The sequence below is a fragment of the Mustelus asterias genome, chromosome 22, assembly GCF_964213995.1.
Source record: "Mustelus asterias chromosome 22, sMusAst1.hap1.1, whole genome shotgun sequence".
Taxonomy (NCBI): domain Eukaryota; kingdom Metazoa; phylum Chordata; class Chondrichthyes; order Carcharhiniformes; family Triakidae; genus Mustelus; species Mustelus asterias.
In genome coordinates, this window is record NC_135822.1 from 57,864,546 (window position 1) to 57,888,183 (window position 23,638).

At 43.4% G+C, this 23,638-nt stretch overlaps 1 protein-coding gene across 1 annotated transcript in view; it reads right to left on the bottom strand.

Moving 5' to 3' along the window:
- Positions 1-23,638, bottom strand: part of polb (polymerase (DNA directed), beta) — a 112,142-nt gene that overhangs the window by 76,407 nt on the left and 12,097 nt on the right. The window contains exons 4-10 of the mRNA XM_078239319.1: positions 16,930-17,004; positions 14,559-14,617; positions 11,296-11,345; positions 8,942-8,993; positions 6,944-6,998; positions 3,708-3,780; positions 2,155-2,225 (exon numbers count right to left, since the gene is read on the bottom strand). Coding sequence (XP_078095445.1) covers positions 2,155-2,225; positions 3,708-3,780; positions 6,944-6,998; positions 8,942-8,993; positions 11,296-11,345; positions 14,559-14,617; positions 16,930-17,004 — 435 coding nt within the window. The remainder of the gene's footprint in view (positions 1-2,154; positions 2,226-3,707; positions 3,781-6,943; positions 6,999-8,941; positions 8,994-11,295; positions 11,346-14,558; positions 14,618-16,929; positions 17,005-23,638) is intronic.

Consider the following 23,638-nt stretch of genomic DNA (forward strand, 5'->3'; position numbering starts at 1 on the left):
TTCAGGCTTTTAAACCCAAGCTGGGAGTCATCTGAATGACTAAATCTTGATTTACCTCCTTTCCTGGCCTACTCTCTGACCTTGCTGGTTTCCTGCACCACGGATCTTGGCCCTTTACTTTGATTCCTGAATTGAAAAGAAAAATTCCCTTGAACTAAAAGGCTTCCATGCTTTTATGAAAATCTGGTCAGCACGATTTGCTTTAATGGTCAGAATCAGTTAGTCTGAGACCTCGGTTGCTAAAACATTCTCCCTTAAAATGCTGCTCCAACTTTCATAATAAACATCTTTTAATTTTAAAAAAATGGTAAACTTGTAGGTAAACATTTCCAGACAAAAGATTTATAGTGATTTTAATTTTCCATTCTCCAGCTAAGCATAAAATGACAAATGAAAAGGGTTACTTTCCACACACCCTTCCTTTTGCCCTCTTGATCTTTGCAAGCTTTCCACTTTCATGGAGCTCCTCCCAGCCTCATCTTATTTGGCAGGGGCAACAGAGCACAGTAGCCCTGTAATACTTGACCTGTTTGCTCCCATGTCCGCCATTTGGCACATTCGCATTGCACTGCAAGTCATTAGCTGCTGCACTGTGTGGAAGAATGTTGGTCCTCTAACATACTGCTTTGGTTCCTTTCGTCCCTCAATGAACAATGAAGTTACTGTGAGAATCCCTAGTCGCCAGACTCCGGTGCCTGTTCGGGTACACGGAGGGAGAATTTTGCATGGCCAATGCACCTAATCAGCACGTCTTTTGGACTGTGGGAGGAAACCCACTCAGACACGGGGAGAACGTGCAAACTCCACACAGACAGTGACCCAAGCCGGGAATTGAACCCGGGTCCCTGGCGCTGTGAGGCAGCAATGCGAACCACTGTGCCACCGAATAATTAAGGGGATGAAAAAAGTATCTTCTTTACTTGGGTTTATAAATAAATAATTGAATACAAAAGCTAATATACTTTATTAATCATTGTTTAAGCCTCAGCAGTTGAACAGAGAAGCTTCAGCAGTGACCAACAGTGATTTCAAGATGATGAGGTTTTGATAAAGTAGATAGAGAAAGTTTATTCCCTTGTGCAAGTGTGATAAAATCAAAAGCTGGGGAGTGGGATTGAGCATGACTGGTTTTTCAAACAGCAAGCAAAAGCACAATGGGCCGAATGGCCTCCTTCTGTGCTGCAAGTTTGTAATGGGCAGGATTTTTCTTCCCCTCCATGGTGCATTTCGCGGTGGCGGGAGGCGGTGCGCTGCTTGCTGGCGGCAGGTGTTGTCAACGGGCCTCCCATCCTTGACTCCATCTACACTTCCCGCTGCCTCGGAAAACCAGCCGACATAATCAAGGACCCCACACACCCCGGGCATTCTCTCTTCCACCTTCTTCCGTCGGGAAAAAGATTCAAAAGTCTGAGGACACGTACCGACCGACTCAAGAACAGCTTCTTTCCTGCTGCTGTCAGACTTTTGAATGGATCTTTGTATTAAGCTGATCTTTCTCTACACCCTAGCTATGACTGTAACACTACATCCTGCACTCTCTCCTTTCCTTCTCTATGTACGGTGTGATTTGTCTGTATAGCGCGCAAGAAACAATACTTTTCACTGTATGCTAATACATGTGACAATAATAAATCAAACAATACTTTTCCCTGTATGTTAATACATGTGATGATAAGAAATCAATCAAATCAAATGTTGAATGCTCCCCTCGCTGCCGGGAAACCCACGGCGGAGGTGCACCATCGGCAGGACCACAAGATCCTGCCAGCACAAACACCAGCAAGATTTCACCGTGTGATCCTAAGTGAGTATGTCACATGATAGCATACAATGCATTGATTCAAGCTTACAAACGATTCTCAGTTTTACAGGGATATATAAACAAGATGCAAATAGGCATTGAATTTGCAGCACAAAAAGAGGCCATTCAGCCCAACTGGCCCATGCTGGTGTGTATGCTCCACACCAACCTGTGGATGCACATTGCTCCACGTGTGAGGGAAGATATCAAAGAAGTCAGATTGCTGCACAGTTAAAAGGCGAATGATGCTCAAGGTTTCAAAGCCAGCTGGCCAATTCGAAGCTACATGCACACCGGTGAACACACAAAATCATGGCTGTTGTGAAAGGGCATTTCAGTGAATCAGAACTCACCCTTTTTAATGATTCTGAAGTGAAGTCTGGGTGAGTCAAAAGAATATCCATGTCCCCACTCGACTCAGCACCTAGAGACATGAAGGGAAAATTAATGAAGGGGACTCCTTCCGATCTGCACTGCAGACGCTGCTTTCAACAGGCTATGAAACACAGAAATGGCAAACAGGTAAAGATTAGCTGGTGATGGTGAAAATGCACATCAACTCCCTCTCCCCCACCCCAAAGTTTTGGTGGATAATATTTGTACAAATGTTGCTCACAATGAAATGATTCTCTTTGCTGCACAGGTGAACCAAACACCCCCAACCAAAGGCCAGGAATCACCTACATTTAAAGCTTGAATATTGACTATTGTTTATACCACATCCATCCCCAACCTCAATTACAGCAGAACCCAGCATGTGACTGCGAAAGGCGAGGCTGAATTGTTTGCAATCACCTTCAATGTCAGTCATCAGCTAATTTGAGTTATACCAGCTCATATCAAGAAACAGCAGAATGCATTGAACATGACAAAGCCTATGGACCCTAACAACACCACGGCTGTAATGCAGAAAATATGTGCTCTAGAACCAGCCATGCTTCTAGCTAAGCTGTTCCTGCACAGCTACAATACCATATCTATCTGACAATGTGGAAAATTGCCCAGGTACGTCCGGTTCACAAAAAGCAGGATAAATCCAATCCCGCCAATTAATATCCTGCAACCAACTCTCAATCATTAGCAAAGTGATGGAAGATATCATCGGCAGTACTATCAAGTGTCACTTACTAATAAGCTGTTAACTGGCAATCAGTTTAGGTTCCATGACCATTTGTCTCCAGACCTCATTAGAGTCTTGGTCCAAACATGGAGAAGAGAGTTGAATTCCGGTGGTGAGGTGAAAGTGACTGAGCAGAAAGGCGGCATTTTATTAAGTGTGGCATCAAGAAGTCCAATTAAAACCAGAATTACTGGGGTCAGGAGAAAAACTCTTCACTGACCAGAATTATAGCTGGCACAAAGGATGATGATTGTGTTTGTTGGAGGCCAATTATCTCATCCTCAGGACATCGCTGCCGGGCATTCCTCAGCAAAGTCACAGGCAAAATTTAATATATCTTTGAGCCATTGCTTTTATAGAATAGAATCATAGAACGCCTAAGGAGGAGGCGGCCATTCAACCCATTGAGTCTGCACCAACTCTCTGAAAGAGTATCTTACCCAGGACCTCACCTCCACTTCACCCTGAGCACTTACCATGACCAATCCACCTAACCTGCACATCTTTGGACTGTGGGAGGAAACCAGAGCACCCGGAGCAAACCCCACACAGTCATCCAATGCTGGAATCAAACCCAGGTCCCGGGCGCTGTGAGGCAGCAGTGCTAACCACTGCGCCACCGTGCCCCCTCCCTCTAAATGTTCGGGACTTCCATATTACAAACCCTACATTTCAACCTGTCTTACATTTAATTAATTTTACAGTACATTCCAAGTGGCACTTCCAATTACCCATCCAAAAGAGTTGCCAGTTAAATGACTAAAGTCAATCAAAACATGCACCAACCTCGCCTGAAGCTGCCACAAATGATGGCGACAAAGTTTGAATCCAGTTTCTCCATTTCCCGCAGAATTATGGCCTAAAGAGTCAAGGTAAGCAAAAAATAATTACAATTTGCAAGAGGAAGAGGCGGAGTGCATGGTTAAGAGCTGCTCCGGCCAACATGCTCTTGCCTCAGGGTGCAATTCTGCTACAATTCACAGTTCCCAGCAGTAAATTCCCAATCTCACCAGTACCAGTAAGGGAAAGCAGGGAATGGATACCAAATATAACAGGCCTTTCAGTAAAGTGGAACAGTTGATTTGTGACATTGTCATAACACATCCAGTTAATATATGAAGAGCACCTAACATTTTTGGATTGTGTCCTTCCAAACTTAACCTATGTGTGGAGAACACTTTGAAGCATATCACATTAGGGTGATGTGCTATTCTTCCACTGGTGTGGAGAGAAATTTGTGGTGATTAAAGTAGCTCAGATTCACTTTCAGATTTAATGAGTGGTCAGCAAAGACTCTTCATTTTTCAATGCATTAATGATTTTCAATTTGGGTCCAAATGCAAATCAAGATAATTACGGCAATCACAATGCCTACACTACTGTTAAATCTGAAAATGTTTCACTTCAGGAATCTGCAAAATGCTACCACATTACAGTGTGCTCATTATCAAAGGCAATTCTCAAGCTGCTGTTTGGTGCAACTATTAGAATAAATCAATTTGTGGTCTGTGTTTCATTTTAAATTACCACGGTTAATAGTTTATTGCGCAATACTGCATACATCCGTTTAAAAAATAGACAAGCTGCACAAAGTTGGACCCAAAAGCAAAACAACCACAAGTGTGAGTGAGCCATTCAGCCCATCACGCTGCTCTGCCATTCAATATGATCATCGCTGATCATTCAGTTCAATGTCGTTTTCCCACACTAATATCCCTTTCCGTTACTGGCATTTAGAAATCTGACAACCTCTACTCTAAACATATTCAATGACTGAGATTCCAAAGCCTTCTGGGGTAGAGAATTCCAATGATTCACAAGCCTCTGAATAAACAAAAATGCTCCTCATTTCGGCTTGAAGTAGCTTCTCCTTTATTTTGAAACTGTGTCTCCTGGTTCTAGACTCTTCAATGCAGGGAAACACCCAACCCAAATCTATCCTATCAATCCAAATAAGCAGCTTTCAATGAGATTACCTCTCATTCTTCACAACTTTTAGAGAATACAGGCCCAGTTTCCCCAATCTCTCTTCACAGGACAGTCCCACCATCCCAAGACCAATTCTGATGAACCTTTATTGCACTCCCTCTATGGCAGTAATATTCTTCCTAAGGTAAGGGGACCAAAACTGCACACACTACTCTGGATGCGGTCTAACCACGGTTGTATACAACTGAAGCAAGACTTCACTACTCCTCCACTCAAACCCTCTGCCGAGAAAGACCAACATTCAAGCCTTCTTCATTGCTTGCTGCACCTGCATGCTAGCCTTCAGTGAGTCACTCGAGGACACCCAGATCATTTGTACATCTACACTTTCTAATCTCTTACCATTTAAGAAAGATTTTGCACGCCTGTTCCTCTTACCAGAGTGGATAACCTCACATTTTTGACATTGTATTCCATGCCACTACTTAATTGCAATTTGTGTTTAATATAATGTACACATCTTTAAACAAATGATCACTATTGTAACACTAACTATTTGCATTTATATAGCAAAACATAGCAAATGCCCAAATCATAGGAACATTATCAAGCAAGATGTGACACAAGGAAATATTAGGGTAGACCTGGTCCAAGAGATAGGTTCTAAGGAGCATCCTAAAGGAGGTGCAAGAACAGAGAGACTTGGGGATGTTTGTGCACCATCTTTAAAGGTTCCAGGACTGGCTAACAAAACAGTTAACAAAGTGCATAGGAGCTGGCCTTTATAAATAGCGGCACGGTGCAACTGTCAGGGAGCTGTGCTAAACTTGTGCAGAACACGAGGTTGCCCCCGGCTGGAGTCATGTCCCCAATTCTAGACACCACACTTTAGGAAGTATATGACAGCTCTGGAGGGGTGCAGGAGCGATTTACTAGAATGGTTCAGTGGATGAAGGATTCCATTTACGTAACTAGACTGGATAAGTTGGAGTTCTACTCCTACATCAAAGGAGATTTGATATAGGTGCTCAAAATCATGTTTAGATAAGAGTAAATAAAGGCCAAGAAGTAGACAACTAGAGAGCATAGATTTAAGGTGCTTTGCAAAAGAACCAAAGGCAACATGAGGAAAAACATTGGTTCAACATTAGGTTTGGTTGGAATTTGAAATGCACTACTTGATACGGTGTTGGAAACAGATTCAACACTAACTGTCAGAAGATAATTGGATGAGCATAATTGATGAACAGTAGAAGAAGGGAGAAAAAAATGTAAGGAGGGAAGATGAGAAGATAGGAAGCATGGAAGGAAGCAATGAAAGACTTTCATTGATACAGCTCCCTTCAGAATGCCCCAAGGTGCTCCACAGTTCATTAACTATATTTAAAATGTAGTCACTCTTGTAATATAGGCAGAAAGGTGTGGAATGAAGTGGATTGCCCTTCAAAAGAGCAAGCACAGACTCAATGGGCTGAATGGTATCTTTCTATGTTGTACTATTTGATGATTTTATGACTCTGCAAATACTAATTTTTGTCAGCAGCTTTGTGAAAGATTGAAGCAGGAAAGGAACAACCATCTAACAACCGTGCAGGTTGTGTTCAGCATGAAGCTGCAAGCACGTCTGCTTACACACACAAGTAAAGGGCGGCATAGTGGCACAGTGGTTAGCGCTGCTGCCTAACAGCGCCAGGGACCCGGATTTGATTCCCGGCTTGGGTCACTGTCTGTGTGGAGTTTGCACATTCTCCCCGTGTCTGCGTGGGTTTCCTCCGGGTGCTCCGGTTTCCTCCCACAGTCTGAAAGACGTGCTGGTTAGGTGCATTGGCCATGCCAAATTCTCCCTCAGTGTGCCCGAACAGGCGCAGGAGTGTAGTGAGTAGGGGATTTTCACAGTAACTTTATTGCAGTGTAAATGTAAGCCTACTTGTGACTAATAAATAAACTTTTACTTTTTTTTAAAAGTACTATCTGTGCATTAGGATTCAAAGTCAGTAGTCACAATCTATTAAGTGAAGTTTCTCAATTGTGCAAACTTAACAAATGTCAAGACTCTACCCAGTTATAGGCAAACTGAGCTGCCTTTGCCTTACCTGCATTTTCACCATTTCACATCGAGGAATTCGCTTTTCAAAATCTTCAAAGTACCTGTGGAGATCAGTCATTTGACAGAAATTTGAGAGAGCTCTCATTACTGCAAGAATCTATAGACTAATTCCTCAGCCGAAAGCTCCCACCCACCCCCCCATATTGCTTTTTTTCCAGATTTAAGTGACATTTTGGGGGCCATCTTACCTGTTGGTCGATCGGTGTGGCGAGCTGGCAAGATCACGAGAGAGGTGAAAAACTGGGTTCATGCAATATTTAAATTCTTAATTAAATATTATTAGTGAGCCCAGGATGGAATTAGGGACCTGTCCTGATTGCCTTGCTGGCCTCGTTGGTGGGAGAGAGGGGTGGTATCAGGGCGGTAATCATCTGGGGAGGCCAGCGATGGGCGAGGGAGGCCAGCGATGGGCGAGGGAGGCCAGCGATGGGCGAGGGAGGCCAGCGATGGGCGAGGGAGGCCAGCGATGGGCGAGGGAGGCCAGCGATGGGCGAGGGAGGCCAGCGATGGGCGAGGGAGGCCAGCGATGGGCGAGGGAGGCCAGCGATGGGCGAGGGAGGCCAGCGATGGGCGAGGGAGGCCAGCGATGGGCGAGGGAGGCCAGCGATGGGCGAGGGAGGCCAGCGATGGGCGAGGGAGGCCAGCGATGGGCGAGGGAGGCCAGCGATGGGCGAGGGAGGCCAGCGATGGGCGAGGGAGGCCAGCGATGGGCGAGGGAGGCCAGCGATGGGCGAGGGAGGCCAGCGATGGGCGAGGGAGGCCAGCGATGGGCGAGGGAGGCCAGCGATGGGCGAGGGAGGCCAGCGATGGGCGAGGGAGGCCAGCGATGGGCGAGGGAGGCCAGCGATGGGCGAGGGAGGCCAGCGATGGGCGAGGGAGGCCAGCGATGGGCGAGGGAGGCCAGCGATGGGCGAGGGAGGCCAGCGATGGGCGAGGGAGGCCAGCGATGGGCGAGGGAGGCCAGCGATGGGCGAGGGAGGCCAGCGATGGGCGAGGGAGGCCAGCGATGGGCGAGGGAGGCCAGCGATGGGCGAGGGAGGCCAGCGATGGGGACGGTGGGGAAAGAGTGACAGATCTCTCAGTGCACTGTGTACGCTTCTATATTGAGAGATCAAGGGGCATGCGCAATAGCGCCCCTTGCAGTCAGCAGCCAGCTTCCCGATGGGAATAGACTCCGCCCACTCTCCCTACTGGCATGAAGCACACGTTGCCTCTTTTTTTGCGCTAAGTACCGTACGATTGCGTGTGGGAGCTCACCCAAAAAATGGGGTCGATTCTCTCCCATTTTCACCCTCATTCGGCACTTAGACCTTTTTTGGTAAGATCGCACCCCCTCGACTTTACTTTAACTTATTCACAACACCATTAGTGTGCATGGACTCTGAATGGCAACATCGCCAATGAGTTAAGATTGGCAACACGAGGGTGCAATTATATCCTGCTGATTCTTGTATATGGTTGTAATATACTAAGCAATTTAAATGATAGCAGTTAGTTACAAATGTTAGTTAGAAACATTTACATTGCAAACTATTTTTCTGCATGGTTCAATGATAACACCAGAAAATATGTTTCAAATAAATGTATGAGCACGCCAACTTAGCTATTATAATCCAATGTCTTCTGCCTCAGGAATTGCCAAGTGGATGGTACAGAATCCCTGATGGACTATGCAAGGAATAAGCTCAAAGAGGCCAAACGACCTGTCTCACTGAAAACTTCCAAATGTTTTAAAGGTATAATCCAACCCGAGAAGTTTCAAATTGCTGTCACATGAAGTGGTGAGCATTTTGAAGGAGTTAATTTGTCCAAAGTTGTGTCTATTTTTTAATATTACATCTGGAAACATCCCAAGATACAATGCAAAACAAGAACGTATCCACAAGGCAGTTTTTCATCCCACTAAAACCTACCCTAAATGACTTTTACAAACTTCTGCCCAGTGACTATATCACATTGAAAAATCAGCTCCGCCACAACTTACTTCAAGCCAATCCGTTGATGATAATTTAGAATGTGTTCATTTTCTCTCAGATCTAAAAAATTAAAACATTAAATTTCAAATCATTTTTATTTACACTTGAAAACATAGAAAAAAACTTAATTGCCAAGAGTTAGGTCAGTAAAGTTATAGTCTAACTCAGCCATCAAAGCCAATATATTCACAGTTTAATCACAAGTCTATCCTGAGACAGTTTTATTGTTACCCGGAAAAACAGTACTGATGCTATCTCTTGGCAATCTAGGCAAGAGTGGAGGGTGAGGGGTACCAAGGAGATATCTGAGTTCCTGCTTTTAGTGATATATATTAACCTGCACTTGGTATAAAGGGCACAAGTTGGTAGATGGTACAAAATTCAGAAATATAGCAAAGAGTGAGGAAGGTAGTAACATATCTTTTGAGGAGGTACACAGATGGGTAAAACGAAAAGACAAATGGCAGGTGAAATTTAATGGAGAGAAATTATTTTTTATTCTTTCATGGGATGTGGGTGTCTCTGGCAAGGTCAGCAGTTACAGCCCCCACCTCCAATTTCCCTTGAACCGAGTGGCTTTAAGGTCATTTCATTACGGGTCACCTGTAGGCCAGGCTAGTTAAGGAGAACAGATTTCCTTCCCTAAAGGATATCAGTGAACCAGAAGGGTTTTTAAGCCAATCAGATAGTTGTCATGGTCACCATTACTGAGACGAGCTTTGATTCCATATTTTTTCTGTTCATTAATTTAATTTAAATTCCATGGTGGGATCGGAGTGCAAGCCCCAGGGCATTAGCTGGGCCACTAGATCACCAGTCCAGTGACACTATCACGATATGCCACTGTCTCTCCTATGAAGTGAGAGATTTTGGAAGGATGAATAAGGAGGTAATATGAACTACATGGTATAATTTTAAAGGGAATGCAGGCACAAAGACATCCTTTATATTCACAATTTTTTCAAGGTGGCAGATGTTAAATGGTTAAAAACCACCATCCTGGGTTTTATAAATATAGGAATAGAGTACAAAAGTAATGAAGCTATGCTAATCTTTTTATAAAACACTGGCTTCATCGCAGTTAGAATATTGTGTTCAATCCTGCGCATCATAATTTAGGAGGAATGTCAAGGCCTTGGAGAGGATGAAGAAGAGATTACTAGAATGGTATCACAGTAAGGGACATCAAGAATGTGCAGGGACTGAAGAAACTGGGATAATTCTCCTTAGACCAAAGGAGATTCCATAGAAATGTTCAAAATCATAAACAGTTTTAATAGAGTAAAGAATAACATGCTGCTTCCTGTGACGGAGGATCTTCAATGCACTGTCTTAAACGATCATTAAAGCAATTTTAATAGTAACATTCAAATTCAGAATCCAATAAATACTTGAAGGGGGAAAACAAAGAGTTTTGGGGATGAGTGGAGGAATGAGATTAATTGCTTAGCTCTACAGAAAAGCTGACAGACATTATGGGCTGTGTTACACTACAATACTATGATTCTTTTAATTAAATAGTGTAGCAAAACATATTATTCTACCTCATTAATTAAGAGTGGCCACTTGAGAAGGTTTGCAAGCTTAATCTGTTTCCATACTGCATGTTTAAATGTCAAGAGGAGAGAGGGAAGAGTGAAAATGGGTTATAAAACAAATGCTCCCTGGCGAGTAGCTTATTCCACTATGTATTACTGCATACAGCGAACAGCATTTATATTTTAACAACATACCAGCACAAGAGGTGGATACATAAGCATCAGTTTGTTTAGCACCTTAGACACACATAATAGCTGTGCATTTTCCACAAACAACCTAAGATACCTTAACCATCATTCAACAGAACACTCGAGGGGGCACAGTGGTTAGCACAGCGCCAGGGATCTGGCTTCAATTCCGGCCTTGGGTGACTGTCTGTGTGGAGCTTGCAAGTTCTCCTCGTGCCTGCGTGGGTTCCCTCCGGGTGCTCCGGTTTCCTCCCGCAGTCAAAGATGTGTAGGTTAGATTGATTCGATCTGCCAAATTGCCCCTTAGTGTCCAAAGGTGTGTAGGTTAGGTGGATCAGCAGGATAAATGTGTAGGGTCATGGGGCTAGGTAAGATGGGTGAGCTGCTCAGTCAGAGATTTGGTGCAGACTCAATAGGCCGATTGGCCTCCTTCTGCACTGTAGGGATTCTATGATTATATTAAGCAAAGCATATACCCTGTACTTTGGATGGCATATTGTGCATGGTAAAGAATCAAAAGGAATATTTTCAAATGTATGTCAGTTTATAGGGCAGCTGGCTTTATGGATAATTTTACTAAATTCAAAATGTTTATTATTTTGACAGAAAAGATATACAGGCCTCACGAAACGTACCATCCAAGGTTTTGATTCCCTCCTCCACAAATTTCCTTGCTGCCGCAGGTCTGTAGAATGGAAGCATATGTCAGGACAGTTTTCGGAGGCAAAGTATGTCTAAAATGCAGGAAATGACTCTACCTTCCCTTTACAGACCAATACTTCCAAAACATTCGTGAGAACCATGACAATAAACCTCTTTCCATAGGACCCTTCAATTGTAAGCTTCGTAAACATAAATACATCTGAGACTCTTCTCCAATCCCTCAATATCTCAAATTTAAAGTTTTCATTCTGGTGTTTCGATCCCTCCAGGGCTTTGCTTTTCTCCATAACCTCTTCCAGCATACGGCCTTCTAAACCCACGTGGTCCTCCCAACTCTGGCCTCTTGTACATCATACACAACGCCACTGTTAGCCCTTCAGCCGTCGATGCTCTACATTCTGAAATTCCCTCCCTAAACCTTGTTCTCTTTAAAACCACCCTTCAAACCCAGCTCTTTCACCAAGCTGTTATTCGCCTCGCTCATGATGTTTGGTTCAGTCTCAATGTTGTCTGAATACACTTCTGTGAAGTGCTGTGGGATGACTTTTTCCCACCTTCAGGGCAATGTATACTTACAAGCAGCTATTTTTAAAAGGAACAGGATGAATATCAACAGATAACAAAAGGCATGGATGTACTTGTGAGGCTGTCTAAGACTCTGGTCAGACCCCATCTGGAATATTGTGAGCAGTTTTGGGCCCCGTATCTAAGGAAGGATGTGCCTGCCTCGGAAGGGGTCCAGAGGAAGTTCACAAGAATGATCCCTGGAATGAAGAGCTTGTTGTACAAGGAATGGTTGAGGATTCTGGGTCTGTAATCATTGGAGTTTAGAAGGATGAGGGGGGATCTTATTGAAACTTATAGGATACTACGAGGCCTAGATAGAGTGGATGTGGAGAGGATGCTTCCACTAGTGGAAAAAACTAGAACCGGATGGCACAAACTCAGGCTGAAGGGACGATCCTTTAAAACAGAGATAAGGAGGAATTTCTTCAGCCAGAGAGTAGTGAATCCGTGGAACTCTTTGCCGCAGAAGGCTGTGGAGGCCAGGTCATTGAGTGTTTTTAAGACAGAGATAGATAGGTTCTTGATTAATAAGGGGATTGGGATTATGGGGAAAAGGCAGGAGAATGGGGATGAGAAAAATATCAGCCATGATTGAGTGGCAGAGCAGACTCGATGGGCTGAGTGGCCTAATTCTGCTCCGATGTCTTATGGTTTGTACCAAGATTGTTTCCCATCTTTTCAGATACTTCCTGGGAACACTGGACGAAATAAAGCTGAATAAAAATACACGGATGAAACTCAGTGTGCTGCAGAAGTTTCTTCCATTTCTTTCTTTCCACTACTTTTCACAACCTCCTCTAGATCTCCTTGGTGCCACCAGTTAAAGTTACGTAGAAGAGACGTAAAGATTTTTTTTTTTTAAATCACATCACTGCAAACAAAATCCCTTCCCTCAGGATGGGTGTTAGGACCTGCATTGTTGACTGATCCTTGTTTCTCCACAGCTGCTGCCTGACCCACTGAGTGTTCACTTCTTTTTCTGCTTTAGTTTGCAGATTTCGAGCATCTGCAGTATTTTGTATCTTTCGCTCTCAGTGCCTCTGACTCCCTGAGTACTAAAAACACAAGAAGAATCCTATTACCGCAGGAATGAATCATACAACTGGATCTTTCTTTCAAGGATCTCAAAATGAGGCTGTCGTTCCGATGCTGCCTCTTTCTGTCCAATTTGTTCCCACACCCAGCTTATTCCGCATAACAGTGCAAATTAATTCTCACAGTTGCTTTTAAAAGTTCTTCTGGAATTTGATTTCAGACAGTCTCTTTAAGATCTTAACAACCCTCAGAAACCTTAACCCCCTTCTAGTTCCTTTGCCAATTTTAAATCTATGGCCTATTATTACTGAACTAATTGCCATGAGAAACAGCTTGTCCCTACTTGCTCTATCAAAACCATTGTAATTTTGAATACCTCTATTAGGACTCCCCTTAACCTTCTCTGCTCTGAGAAGAACAATAGCAGCTTCTTCAATCTTTCCACATAATCGAATTCCCTCATCCCCAGCAGCAACTTGATCAATCTCATCTTTACCTTCTCCACAAGGCTGTCCTTCCTGAAATTTGGTGCCCAGAATTTCACACGGTACTCTAGCTGGGGCCTAACCAGCCAGCATTCCTCAACACTCAGATTATAAAGTCAAATATCCCAACATGTTTTCTTTCCCACCTTATCATGCCCTGTCACCTTCAGTGATTTGTAAATATGTACCTCAGGTCCCTCTGCTCTTGCAGCCTCCTCAAAATAGCACCATTTAGAACTGTCTTGCCAGGTTGTTGAACCCAAAATGTCTCACTTTTCACACTTATCCATTTACAATTGCTTCCGCCATGTGTCTGCATGTATGTTCCTGAGGTCTGCTGCAATCCTCCTTGCTATTTGCTACATTGTCAACTTTTGTATCATCTGCAAACTCCAAACTGAACTCCCAACCCAAATTACCGACACATAATGGAAAAAAAAAATTACCTAACACTAGACCCGAGAAGAAACATCTGATTTACATATGCCTGTGGTCATTCAAGATACCCAAAAAGCAGAGTATTACAGAAAACAGTAACAGTGGAACTTTCATTATCCACACTCCAATTGTCTGTATTCCCGATTAGGGGATCCTTTGTGAGACTTTACTCCAATTGATAACTTGCTAATGTTTTGTTAAAGCTGTACAATTGGGGCGGCACAGTGGCACAGCGGTTAGCACTGCTGCCTCACAGCGCCAGGGGCCCGGGTTCAATTCCCGGCTTGGGTCACTGTCTATGTGGAGTCTGCACACTCTTTCCCCCCCGCCCCCTGTCTGCATGGGTTTCCTCCGGGTGCTCCGGTTTCCTCCCACAGTCTGAAAGATGTGCTGGTTAGGTGCTAAATTCTCCCGCAGTGTAACCCGAACAGGGGCCGGAGTGTGGCGACTTGGGGATTTTCACAGGAGATTCATTTCAGTGTTAATGTAAGCCGACTTGTGACACTAATAAATAAAACTTAAAACAATTATTTCTTGTTATTTGTGCCAATCCTGTCATCGCTCTGTACTCAGAGCACTGCCATGACATATGTACAAGATTCAATTCAGTGTACTCATGATACAGCCAGGAGCAGTGGGTGGGGATCCTCTCCATTTTGGTAGATAACGCAAGTTCCACTACATTAAAAGTTCTTGTCTTTTGTGTTTACCCTATTCCTGTCACTCTTGTTAAAAAGTTAATAGATGAACTAGTATCATCTTGACGAATCTGGAAAAGAAACAGAACAGAATATTCCATATTATAATGGCAACACTGAAACACAATAAGAAAAGGATGGCAAACAGAATAAATGTTAATAGGAAAGTATCCTTGTACTCTGGGCAATGTTGCATCGGTGTGAAATTCTATGCAGCGGGAAATGGGGCTATTAATTCTGATCAAAAAAATCGTTAATTTTTTTAATACATATTATGAACTGATTGTGGGGAAATAACTAAAATAGAACATTTTTGCATAATTTCATTTCCATTGCAATCAATAATTGACTATTCATAAATATAATTATTTTGTAAGTAATAATTATTTATTCAATGCCCATATGCATCACTTCAAGGGAGCCCTTCTCCCATCAAATATTATGATCCTTAGTAACAATACAAAGGACACAGAATAAGACATCCCTAGGAACTGCACAGTGCTAACATGGAAGTTAATCCTGAATTCAGGTGAGACAGCTGACTGGGTATTTATTATATGCTGTTAGGATACCAGATCAGAAACCCCAAGGAATATTATGAAGTCAGACTAGACCCCAACAATTTACTATTTTGGCATTGTGAGGATATAATGTTTCATTCCAGGTGAGATTCTACTGACACACAGGGAAGCCTTCATTAAAACAAATTGTATTTAAATACAACAAATATGAATTAGCTTAACTTTTAACAACTAAACAATACTTAAACTAGTCAAGATACAATCCTTAATTGCTAAATTCTCACTGTGAACTCCAATTCAAGCAATATTCCTCTTATAGACTTAAGCCCCCTCTTTAAAATTAGTTAGAAAAACACAGACTTATGTACTTATACTTAAGTTAACAGTCCAAGAGCTTTCAAAACACTTTTGGGGAGAGAGAGAGAGAGATCTTAGAATCTTAGAAACCCTACAGCACAGAAAGAGGCCATTCGGCCCATCGAGTCTGCACTGACCACAATCCCACCCAGGCCCTACCCCACATCCCTACATATTTACCCACCAATCCCTCTAACCTACGTATCCCAGGACACTAAGGGCAATTTTTTTTAGGTTTTTTCAACCTAACCCGCACATCTTTGGACTGTGGGAGGAAACCGGAGCACCCGGAGGAAACCCACGCAGACACGAGGAGAATGTGCAAACTCCACACAGGCAGTGATACATCTTGCTTCTTTCAGAACCAGGCAGCAACTGCTTGTTTTAAAAATGAAAGAGAAACAGTGTTTTCCCTGCAAGCTTAGCTCCTCCCACTAAGCACATGACTCTGTCCCTGTCAATCAACTGAATCAAAACTACTCTGGAACCCAGGGGAAACCTAAGTAAACACAAATGCATTAGCTTAGCTTAAAATAAATACTCCAGATCTAAAATGAGTACTAACAGATCAATGCCCGGAGTATCAGAACGTGTGGTGAAAGAAGATTACTTAGCCAATGGTGATCAATTTAAAAGAGTTCTTAAACAAATTGGCACCTTGCAAAACAGAGCTGAATTCTAAATATACCCCTTACAAGAAACATGATATGTGTAGATTTCTTAAAGACACAGTATATCACAATGCCATTAGCAAACAATGATATTTTCACAGACTAGGAACATTCATTAACTATGAATGCTCATTTAACAGATTTACTATACGAATAAACCAATTGAATATTCATTATAAGAGAGTTATTCCAATGGAACATAGTGTATATTATCTTTTAATCCAGAAAAGTGTCCTGGAACGAAGGCCACTTTGCAAGGGGATACTCCCATACTTGTAGTTACACCTTGTGCATTCTAAGCATAAATTATAATATGAAGTACAGTTGGCTGACAAAAAGATATTTTTTTTAATTGTGTAAGAAGCATGAAGGCCCATAATGCAGAGCTTCCAAGATTTAAAATAAAAGATGAGAATATGTGATAAATCAACAGCAATGCCAAGCATGGGGAGTAAGGAAGAGAAGACACAACAGTATTTCTATAGCACTTGTCATACCCAAGTGCTCTGTAACTAATCCGGGACTTGGAAGTGCAATCACTGTTGTTACATAGGAATGCGGTGACCAATTTATATGAAAAGCAAGAGAAGTGAAAACGATCAAATAATTTGTTTTTGGTGTTGGGTGAGGGATGAATATTGGCCAGGATACCTGGAGTATCAGAACGTGTGGTGAAAGAAGATTACTTAGCCAATGGTGATCTTTTAAAAGGTGATATACTTTCTTATTTTGATGTAAAGCATCAATCAGCCCGTCAATCAATCACCTCCAAAAAATTAAACTCAGTGAATTGTAACCTTGAAGGGTTCTAGGCCATAGAAATGCACACTGTACCTTTTCCAATTTTTGCAACTTCCCTGTTGCTAGGAACTCATCAATCTTCTTTGCAATCCTGTCACCGACTCCTTCCTAAAAGTGTTGGAAATGGAGGCTGTTGTGAATTAACAGCATTTTCATTCCGATATTGCAAATACAATAATTGCCTACTTAGAAAGCGAGCACTGAACAAATTATTCCAAGACACAAATGCAATGCAATTAGGCCAGAAGAAGCTGAAGACTGCAATTTTCACACTTGGAAAAAAATGTGGATTGAACGACCATAATGAGCTAGATCATGGGTTCATAGAATCCTACAGTGCAGAAGAGGGCCATTCAGCCCATCGAATCTGCACCGACCACAATCCCACTCAGCTCCTATCCCCATGACCTCACGCAGTTACCCTAGCTAGTCCCCCTGACACTAAGGGGAAATTTAGCATGGTCAATGCACTTAACCCGCACATCTTTGGACTATGGGAGGAAACCGGAGCATCCGGAGGAAACCCACGCAAACACAGAGAGGACGTGCAAACTCTGCACCGGCAATGACCCAAGCCGGGAATTGAACCCGGGTCCCTGGTGCTGTGAGGCAGCAGTACTAACCACTGTGCCACCCACTGTAGCACTACATTCATATAATTTGTTCCAGCACACCAAGATCAAAGGTGAAAATGTCCAGCAGGTATTTTTTTCAGAAAAAGCTGGTGGAACTCAAGTACTCTCTCCTAAGCAGGGAAGCAAAATACAAACTGAAAGAGTCATAGCAATCCATCTTTATACACATTACTGCCTATTGCAGAGTGCCAGACAGAATGCCGATACTGTGAGCAGAGTACGCAGATTGATGATGGGATCATGAAAAAGAACCACATTTATATAGCACCTTGCACAATATCTCAAAAGACTTTCTTGTCGATTAAGTACTAGTGGAGTCACTGCTATAAACGCAGGAAATAAGGCAGTCAATTTTCACACACCAAGTCACACAAGCAGCAATGTGTAATAACAAGAGAGTCTATTTAATTGTTGTTGGTTCAGATTTAACTCCTGGCCCAAAGAACTATGCTTGCTGTTTTCTGAGCAGTGCCCTGGAACCTCTTATGGTAGGGCACACATACATAGCCTTGGTTTAATGTCTCATCCAAAAGATGGCACTTCCAAAGGGTGATGCACCAGTGTCAGCCTAGGTTACGTGTTCAAGTTGCTGGAGTGCGTTGAATCCACAACCTCCTGACTCAAGAGAGGGGAGTGCTACCACTGAGCTACCAAGAGCACACAAGAGAAGTCTGGCCGTTGAAGAATCATACAATGATATAACACAGGAAGCCTATTGTGCTTGTGCCAGTTCTTTGGTCGAGCTTCCCAATTAGTCCCACTCCCCTGCTCTTTCCCCCATAGACCTACAAATGTTGACCTTTACATTTTATCCAGCTCCCTTTTGAACGTTAGCCTTTAATCTGCTTCCACCACATTCAGGCAATCCATTCTACATCACTGTAATAAGTTCACGGAGGCAGAAGTCCCTTCACAAAAATCCCTTTATTTACAATTCCAACAGCAGTATACAGAGTGCTGTCAGTCAGCAGTCTACCCTCGGGAGTGCCAGAGGAACTGACACTCCTGGTTATATACAAAGTAAAGTCTCCCTGATCGGCCCGTCAATTGGCCCCTTAATCAGGGGCATCTTTTGATGTCCAACCAAATAAACAAAATCAAATTAACCTAGGGACAACTCAAAAGGGGCAGCTCCCAAAAGGAGTGGAACCGGCCAAAACAAAAGACAAAGTGGAAAGGAAACTTAAAACATCAAATTAAAATGTGATTGAAGGGGTCAATAATGCACCCCAGGGTCTGCGATGCCCAACGGACATGGAAGGCATTAACAGTGCCCTCGGACACCGCATGCTCCCCCTTAATCAGGGAGTTCGTATTCTACTCGGCCAACTTCAATAGCCTGATTAAAGTCATTACGGTCACCACAACCAGTAATAAAATGGCTTACTCATGTCACCTTTTTCAATCACCTTAAATCTATGTCCTCTAGTTACAGGCCTTTCTTCCCTTGTTACAGTTTGGCCTTATTTACAAAAGCAAACTGGTCATGATTGTAGACATATGTATCAAATCTCCACATGACCTTCTATGTTATAAGGCTAACAAACTTAGCTTCTTGTTTATCTCAACATTACTGAAGTCCCTTATCTCTGGTACGATTTTACAAAATCTTCTGAAAGATTTTGACATCCTTGTTAAAAATTGAACGCAATACTCCAACTGAGGACTATATAGTGTTTATAAAATATTAGCATCATATTCTTGCTTTTGTACTCTACCGTTGTTAATAAAGCTCAAAATGTTTTCTTAACAGTTTTTTCAAGTTATCCTGTCACCTTCAAAACAGTTCAAAAATGTGCATACAAAGGCCCCAAGGTGTCTCTCTGTGCTAGAGGCTTGGAGTCAAGGCAGAAAGATTGTTAAAATGTCACAAACATGTACTGAAGATAATCAAAAAGGCTAATTGAATGCTGACATTTGTACCTGGAGGACTAGAGGGGTAGAAGTCGTGCTTTAGCTGCATAAAGCCTTGGTTTCGATCACACCTGGAGTTACTGTGAGAGGCTCTGGGCACCACACCTTAGGAAGGATCTACTGTTCTTGGAGGGAGGGCAGTGGAGATTTACAAGAATGTTACTTGGACTTGAAGGGTTATGTTTTGAGGGGAGATTACACAAACTAGGGGTGTATTCCTGGAATGTCGAAGTTAAAGGGGCGATTTGATCAACATTTTCAAGACATCAAGGGGGGCAGATAGGGTAGACAGAAACAATTTCCACCAGTTTGGCAGTCTAGAACTGGGAAGCGTTGTCTTAAGTTGAGAGCCAGAGCTTTCAAGAGTGAAATTAGGAAACACTTCTACACACAAAGAGTGGTAGAATTTTGGAACTCTTTCAGAGACTGCAATTGTTGTTATATCAATTGTTAATTTTAACTCTGAGACTGATAGATCTTTATTAACCCAAGATATTATGAGTTATGGCACTAAGATGGGGCTATGCAGTTAGGTCAAACTCACTGAATTTTATGTTATCACTTTCCTCTTTAGTTGCTCATGGCTTTATTTGGCAAATAGAGCTCTTAGGTGCATAACTTGGTTTTGTATAACATTAAATTCTTTCTTGAACATTTCCCACTAATCTTGCCACTTTGGATATTAATAGACATGCCCAGCTTACTGTGAACAGTCACTGTTCTATCCTGTTGAAGTCAGTCTTATCTAAATCGAGAATCTTTATACATTTGCCACTTCACAGCTTCTATCGGAGGTCTGCTGCCAACTCTTACTACCTGATGGCTGTAAATTGGGAGAGGGGAGTGTGCAGCGGGACCTGGGTGTCCTTGTGCACCAGTTGCTGAAGGTAAGCATGCAGGTACAGCAGGCGGTAAAGAAGGCAAATGGTATGTTGGCCTTCATTGCGAGAGGTTTTGAGTACAGGAACAAGGACGTATTGTTGCAATTATACAGGGCCTTGGCGAGGCCACACTTAGAATATTGTGTGCAGTTTTGGTCTCCTTTTCGGAGGAAGGATGTTCTTGCTCTAGAGGGAGTGCAGTGAAAGTTTACCAGGCTGATTCCGGGGATGGCGGGACTGATGTACGAGGAGAGATTGACTAGGTTAGGATTGTTTTTGCTGGCGAATGAGGAGGGAATCTCATGGAGACTTATAAAATTCTAACAGGATAGACAGGGTAGATGCAGGGAGGATGTTCCCGATGGTGGGGGATCCAAAACCAGGGGTCACAGTCTGAGGATTCGGGGTAGACTATTTAGGACAGAGATGAGGAGACATTTCTTCACCCAAAGAGTGGTGAGCCTGTGGAATTTGTTACCACAGTAAGTAGTTGATGCCAAAACATTGAATGTATTCAAGAGACGGCTGGATACAGCACTTGGGGTGAATGGGATCAAAGGTTATGGGGAGAAAGCAGGATTAGGCTACTGAGTTGTATGATCAGCCACGATCGCGATGAATGGCGGAGCAGGCTCGAAGGTCCAAAAAGTCTCCTCTTGCTCCGATCTTCTATGTTTCTACATATTTCTTAATTCTACTATTAAATTCTCCACTGCCTTCTTACTTCTTCTTAAATCCTCTCTTATCATTGAAATTATTTAATTCTTATCCACTAAGTCTTCCCCTCCCCTCTACCATTTTCCCCATCTTTCCTGCAGACTATTTAAACTGGTATATTTGGTTTCACAACACCAGGTTAAAGTCCAACAGGTTTATTTGGTAGCAAAAGCCACACAAGCTTTCGAGGCTCTGAGCCCCTTCTTCAGGTGAGTGGGAATTCTGTTCACAAACAGAACTTATAAGACACAGACTCAATTTACATGAATAATGGTTGGAATGCGAATACTTACAACTAATCCAGTCTTTAAGAAACAAAACAATGGGAGTGGGGAGAGCATCAAGACAGGCTAAAAAGATGTGTATTGTCTCCAGACAAGACAGCCAGTGAAACTCTGCAGGTCCACGCAACTGTGGGAGTTACAAATAGTGTGACATAAATTCTGATTCTAGGATCGCATGATAAAGACTCAGGAGGAAAAAAGCAGAAATATTTATGTGAAATAGTGTGACATAAACCCAATATCCCGGTTGAGGCCGTCCTTGTGTGTGCGGAACCTGGCTATCAGTTTCTGCTCCGCGACTCTGCGCTGTCGTGTGTCGCGAAGGCCGCCTTGGAGAACGCTTACCCGAATATCAGAGGCCGAATGCCCGTGACCGCTGAAGTGCTCCCCAACAGGAAGAGAACAGTCTTGCCTGGTGATTGTCGAGCGGTGTTCATTCATCCGTTGTCGCAGCGTCTGCATAGTTTCCCCAATGTACCATGCCTCGGGACATCCTTTCTTGCAGCGTATCAGGTAGACAACGTTGGCCGAGTTGCAAGAGTATGTACCGTGTACCTGGTGGATGGTGTTCTCACGTGAGATGATGGCATCTGTGTCGATGCTACGGCATCTCCTCCGGAGCCTTCAACATGTCATTGATGAAGACGAACATCTCGCCAAGGCCATCCCCACACCCCCACTTCTTGCCTTCAAACAACCGCACAACCTCAAACAGACCATTGTCCGCAGCAAACTACCCAGCCTTCAGGAGAACAGTGACCAAGACACCACACAACCCTGCCACAGCAACCTCTGCAAGACGTGCCGGATCATCGACACAGATGCCATCATCTCACGTGAGAACACCATCCACCAGGTACACGGTACATACTCTTGCAACTTGGCCAACGTTGTCTACCTGATACGCTGCAAGAAAGGATGTCCCGAGGCATGGTACATTGGGGAAACTATGCAGACGCTGCGACAACGGATGAATGAACACCGCTCGACAATCACCAGGCAAGACTGTTCTCTTCCTGTTGGGGAGCACTTCAGCGGTCACGGGCATTCGGCCTCTGATATTCGGGTAAGCGTTCTCCAAGGCGGCCTTCGCGACACACGACAGCGCAGAGTCGCGGAGCAGAAACTGATAGCCAGGTTCCGCACACACAAGGACGGCCTCAACCGGGATATTGGGTTTATGTCACACTATTTCACATAAATATTTCTGCTTTTTTCCTCCTGAGTCTTTATCATGCGATCCTAGAATCAGAATTTATGTCACACTATTTGTAACTCCCACAGTTGCGTGGACCTGCAGAGTTTCACTGGCTGTCTTGTCTGGAGACAATACACATCTTTTTAGCCTGTCTTGATGCTCTCCCCACTCCCATTGTTTTGTTTCTTAAAGACTGGATTAGTTGTAAGTATTCGCATTCCAACCATTATTCATGTAAATTGAGTCTGTGTCTTATAAGTTCTGTTTGTGAACAGAATTCCCACTCACCTGAAGAAGGGGCTCAGAGCCTCGAAAGCTTGTGTGGCTTTTGCTACCAAATAAACCTGTTGGACTTTAACCTGGTGTTGTTAAACTTCTTACTGTGTTTACCCCAGTCCAACGCCGGCATCTCCACATCATATTTGGTTTCCTCATAGTTGTTTAAAGGGAGGTTCATAAGGGATGTGAGGAAAACCTTTTTCACCCAAAGAGTGGTGGGAGTCTGGAACTCACTGCTATGAGGAGAGGCTGGAGAAACTTGGTTTGTTCTCAATGGAACGACGGAGGTTGAGGGGCGACCTGATAGAAGTCTACAAGATTATGAGGGGCATGGACAGAGTGGATAGTCAGAAGCTTTTTCCCAGGGTGGACGAGTCAATTACTCGGGGGCACAGGTTTAAGGTGCGAGGGGCAAGGTTTAAAGGAGATGTACGACGCAAGTTTTTTTACACAGAGGGTGGTGGGTGCCTGGAACTCACTGCCAGGGGAGGTAGTGGAAGCAGATACGATAGTGAGTTTTAAGGGGTGTCTGGACAAATACATGAATAGGATGGGAATAGAGGGATATAGTCTCCGGAAGGGTACGGGGTTTTAGTTCAGTCAGGGAGCATGGTCAGTGCAGGCTTGGAGGGCCGAAGGGCCTGTTCCTGTGCTGTAATTTTCTTTGTTCTTTGAAAGGCTGGTGGGGGCATAACATTATAACATTTAATAAGTATTTAGATGTACACTTCCGCTGCCAAGGCATACAAGGCTATGGGCCAAATACTGTGAAATGGGATCAGAATAATTAGGTGGATTATCTTTGGCCGGTGCTGACGCGATGGGTCGAAGGGT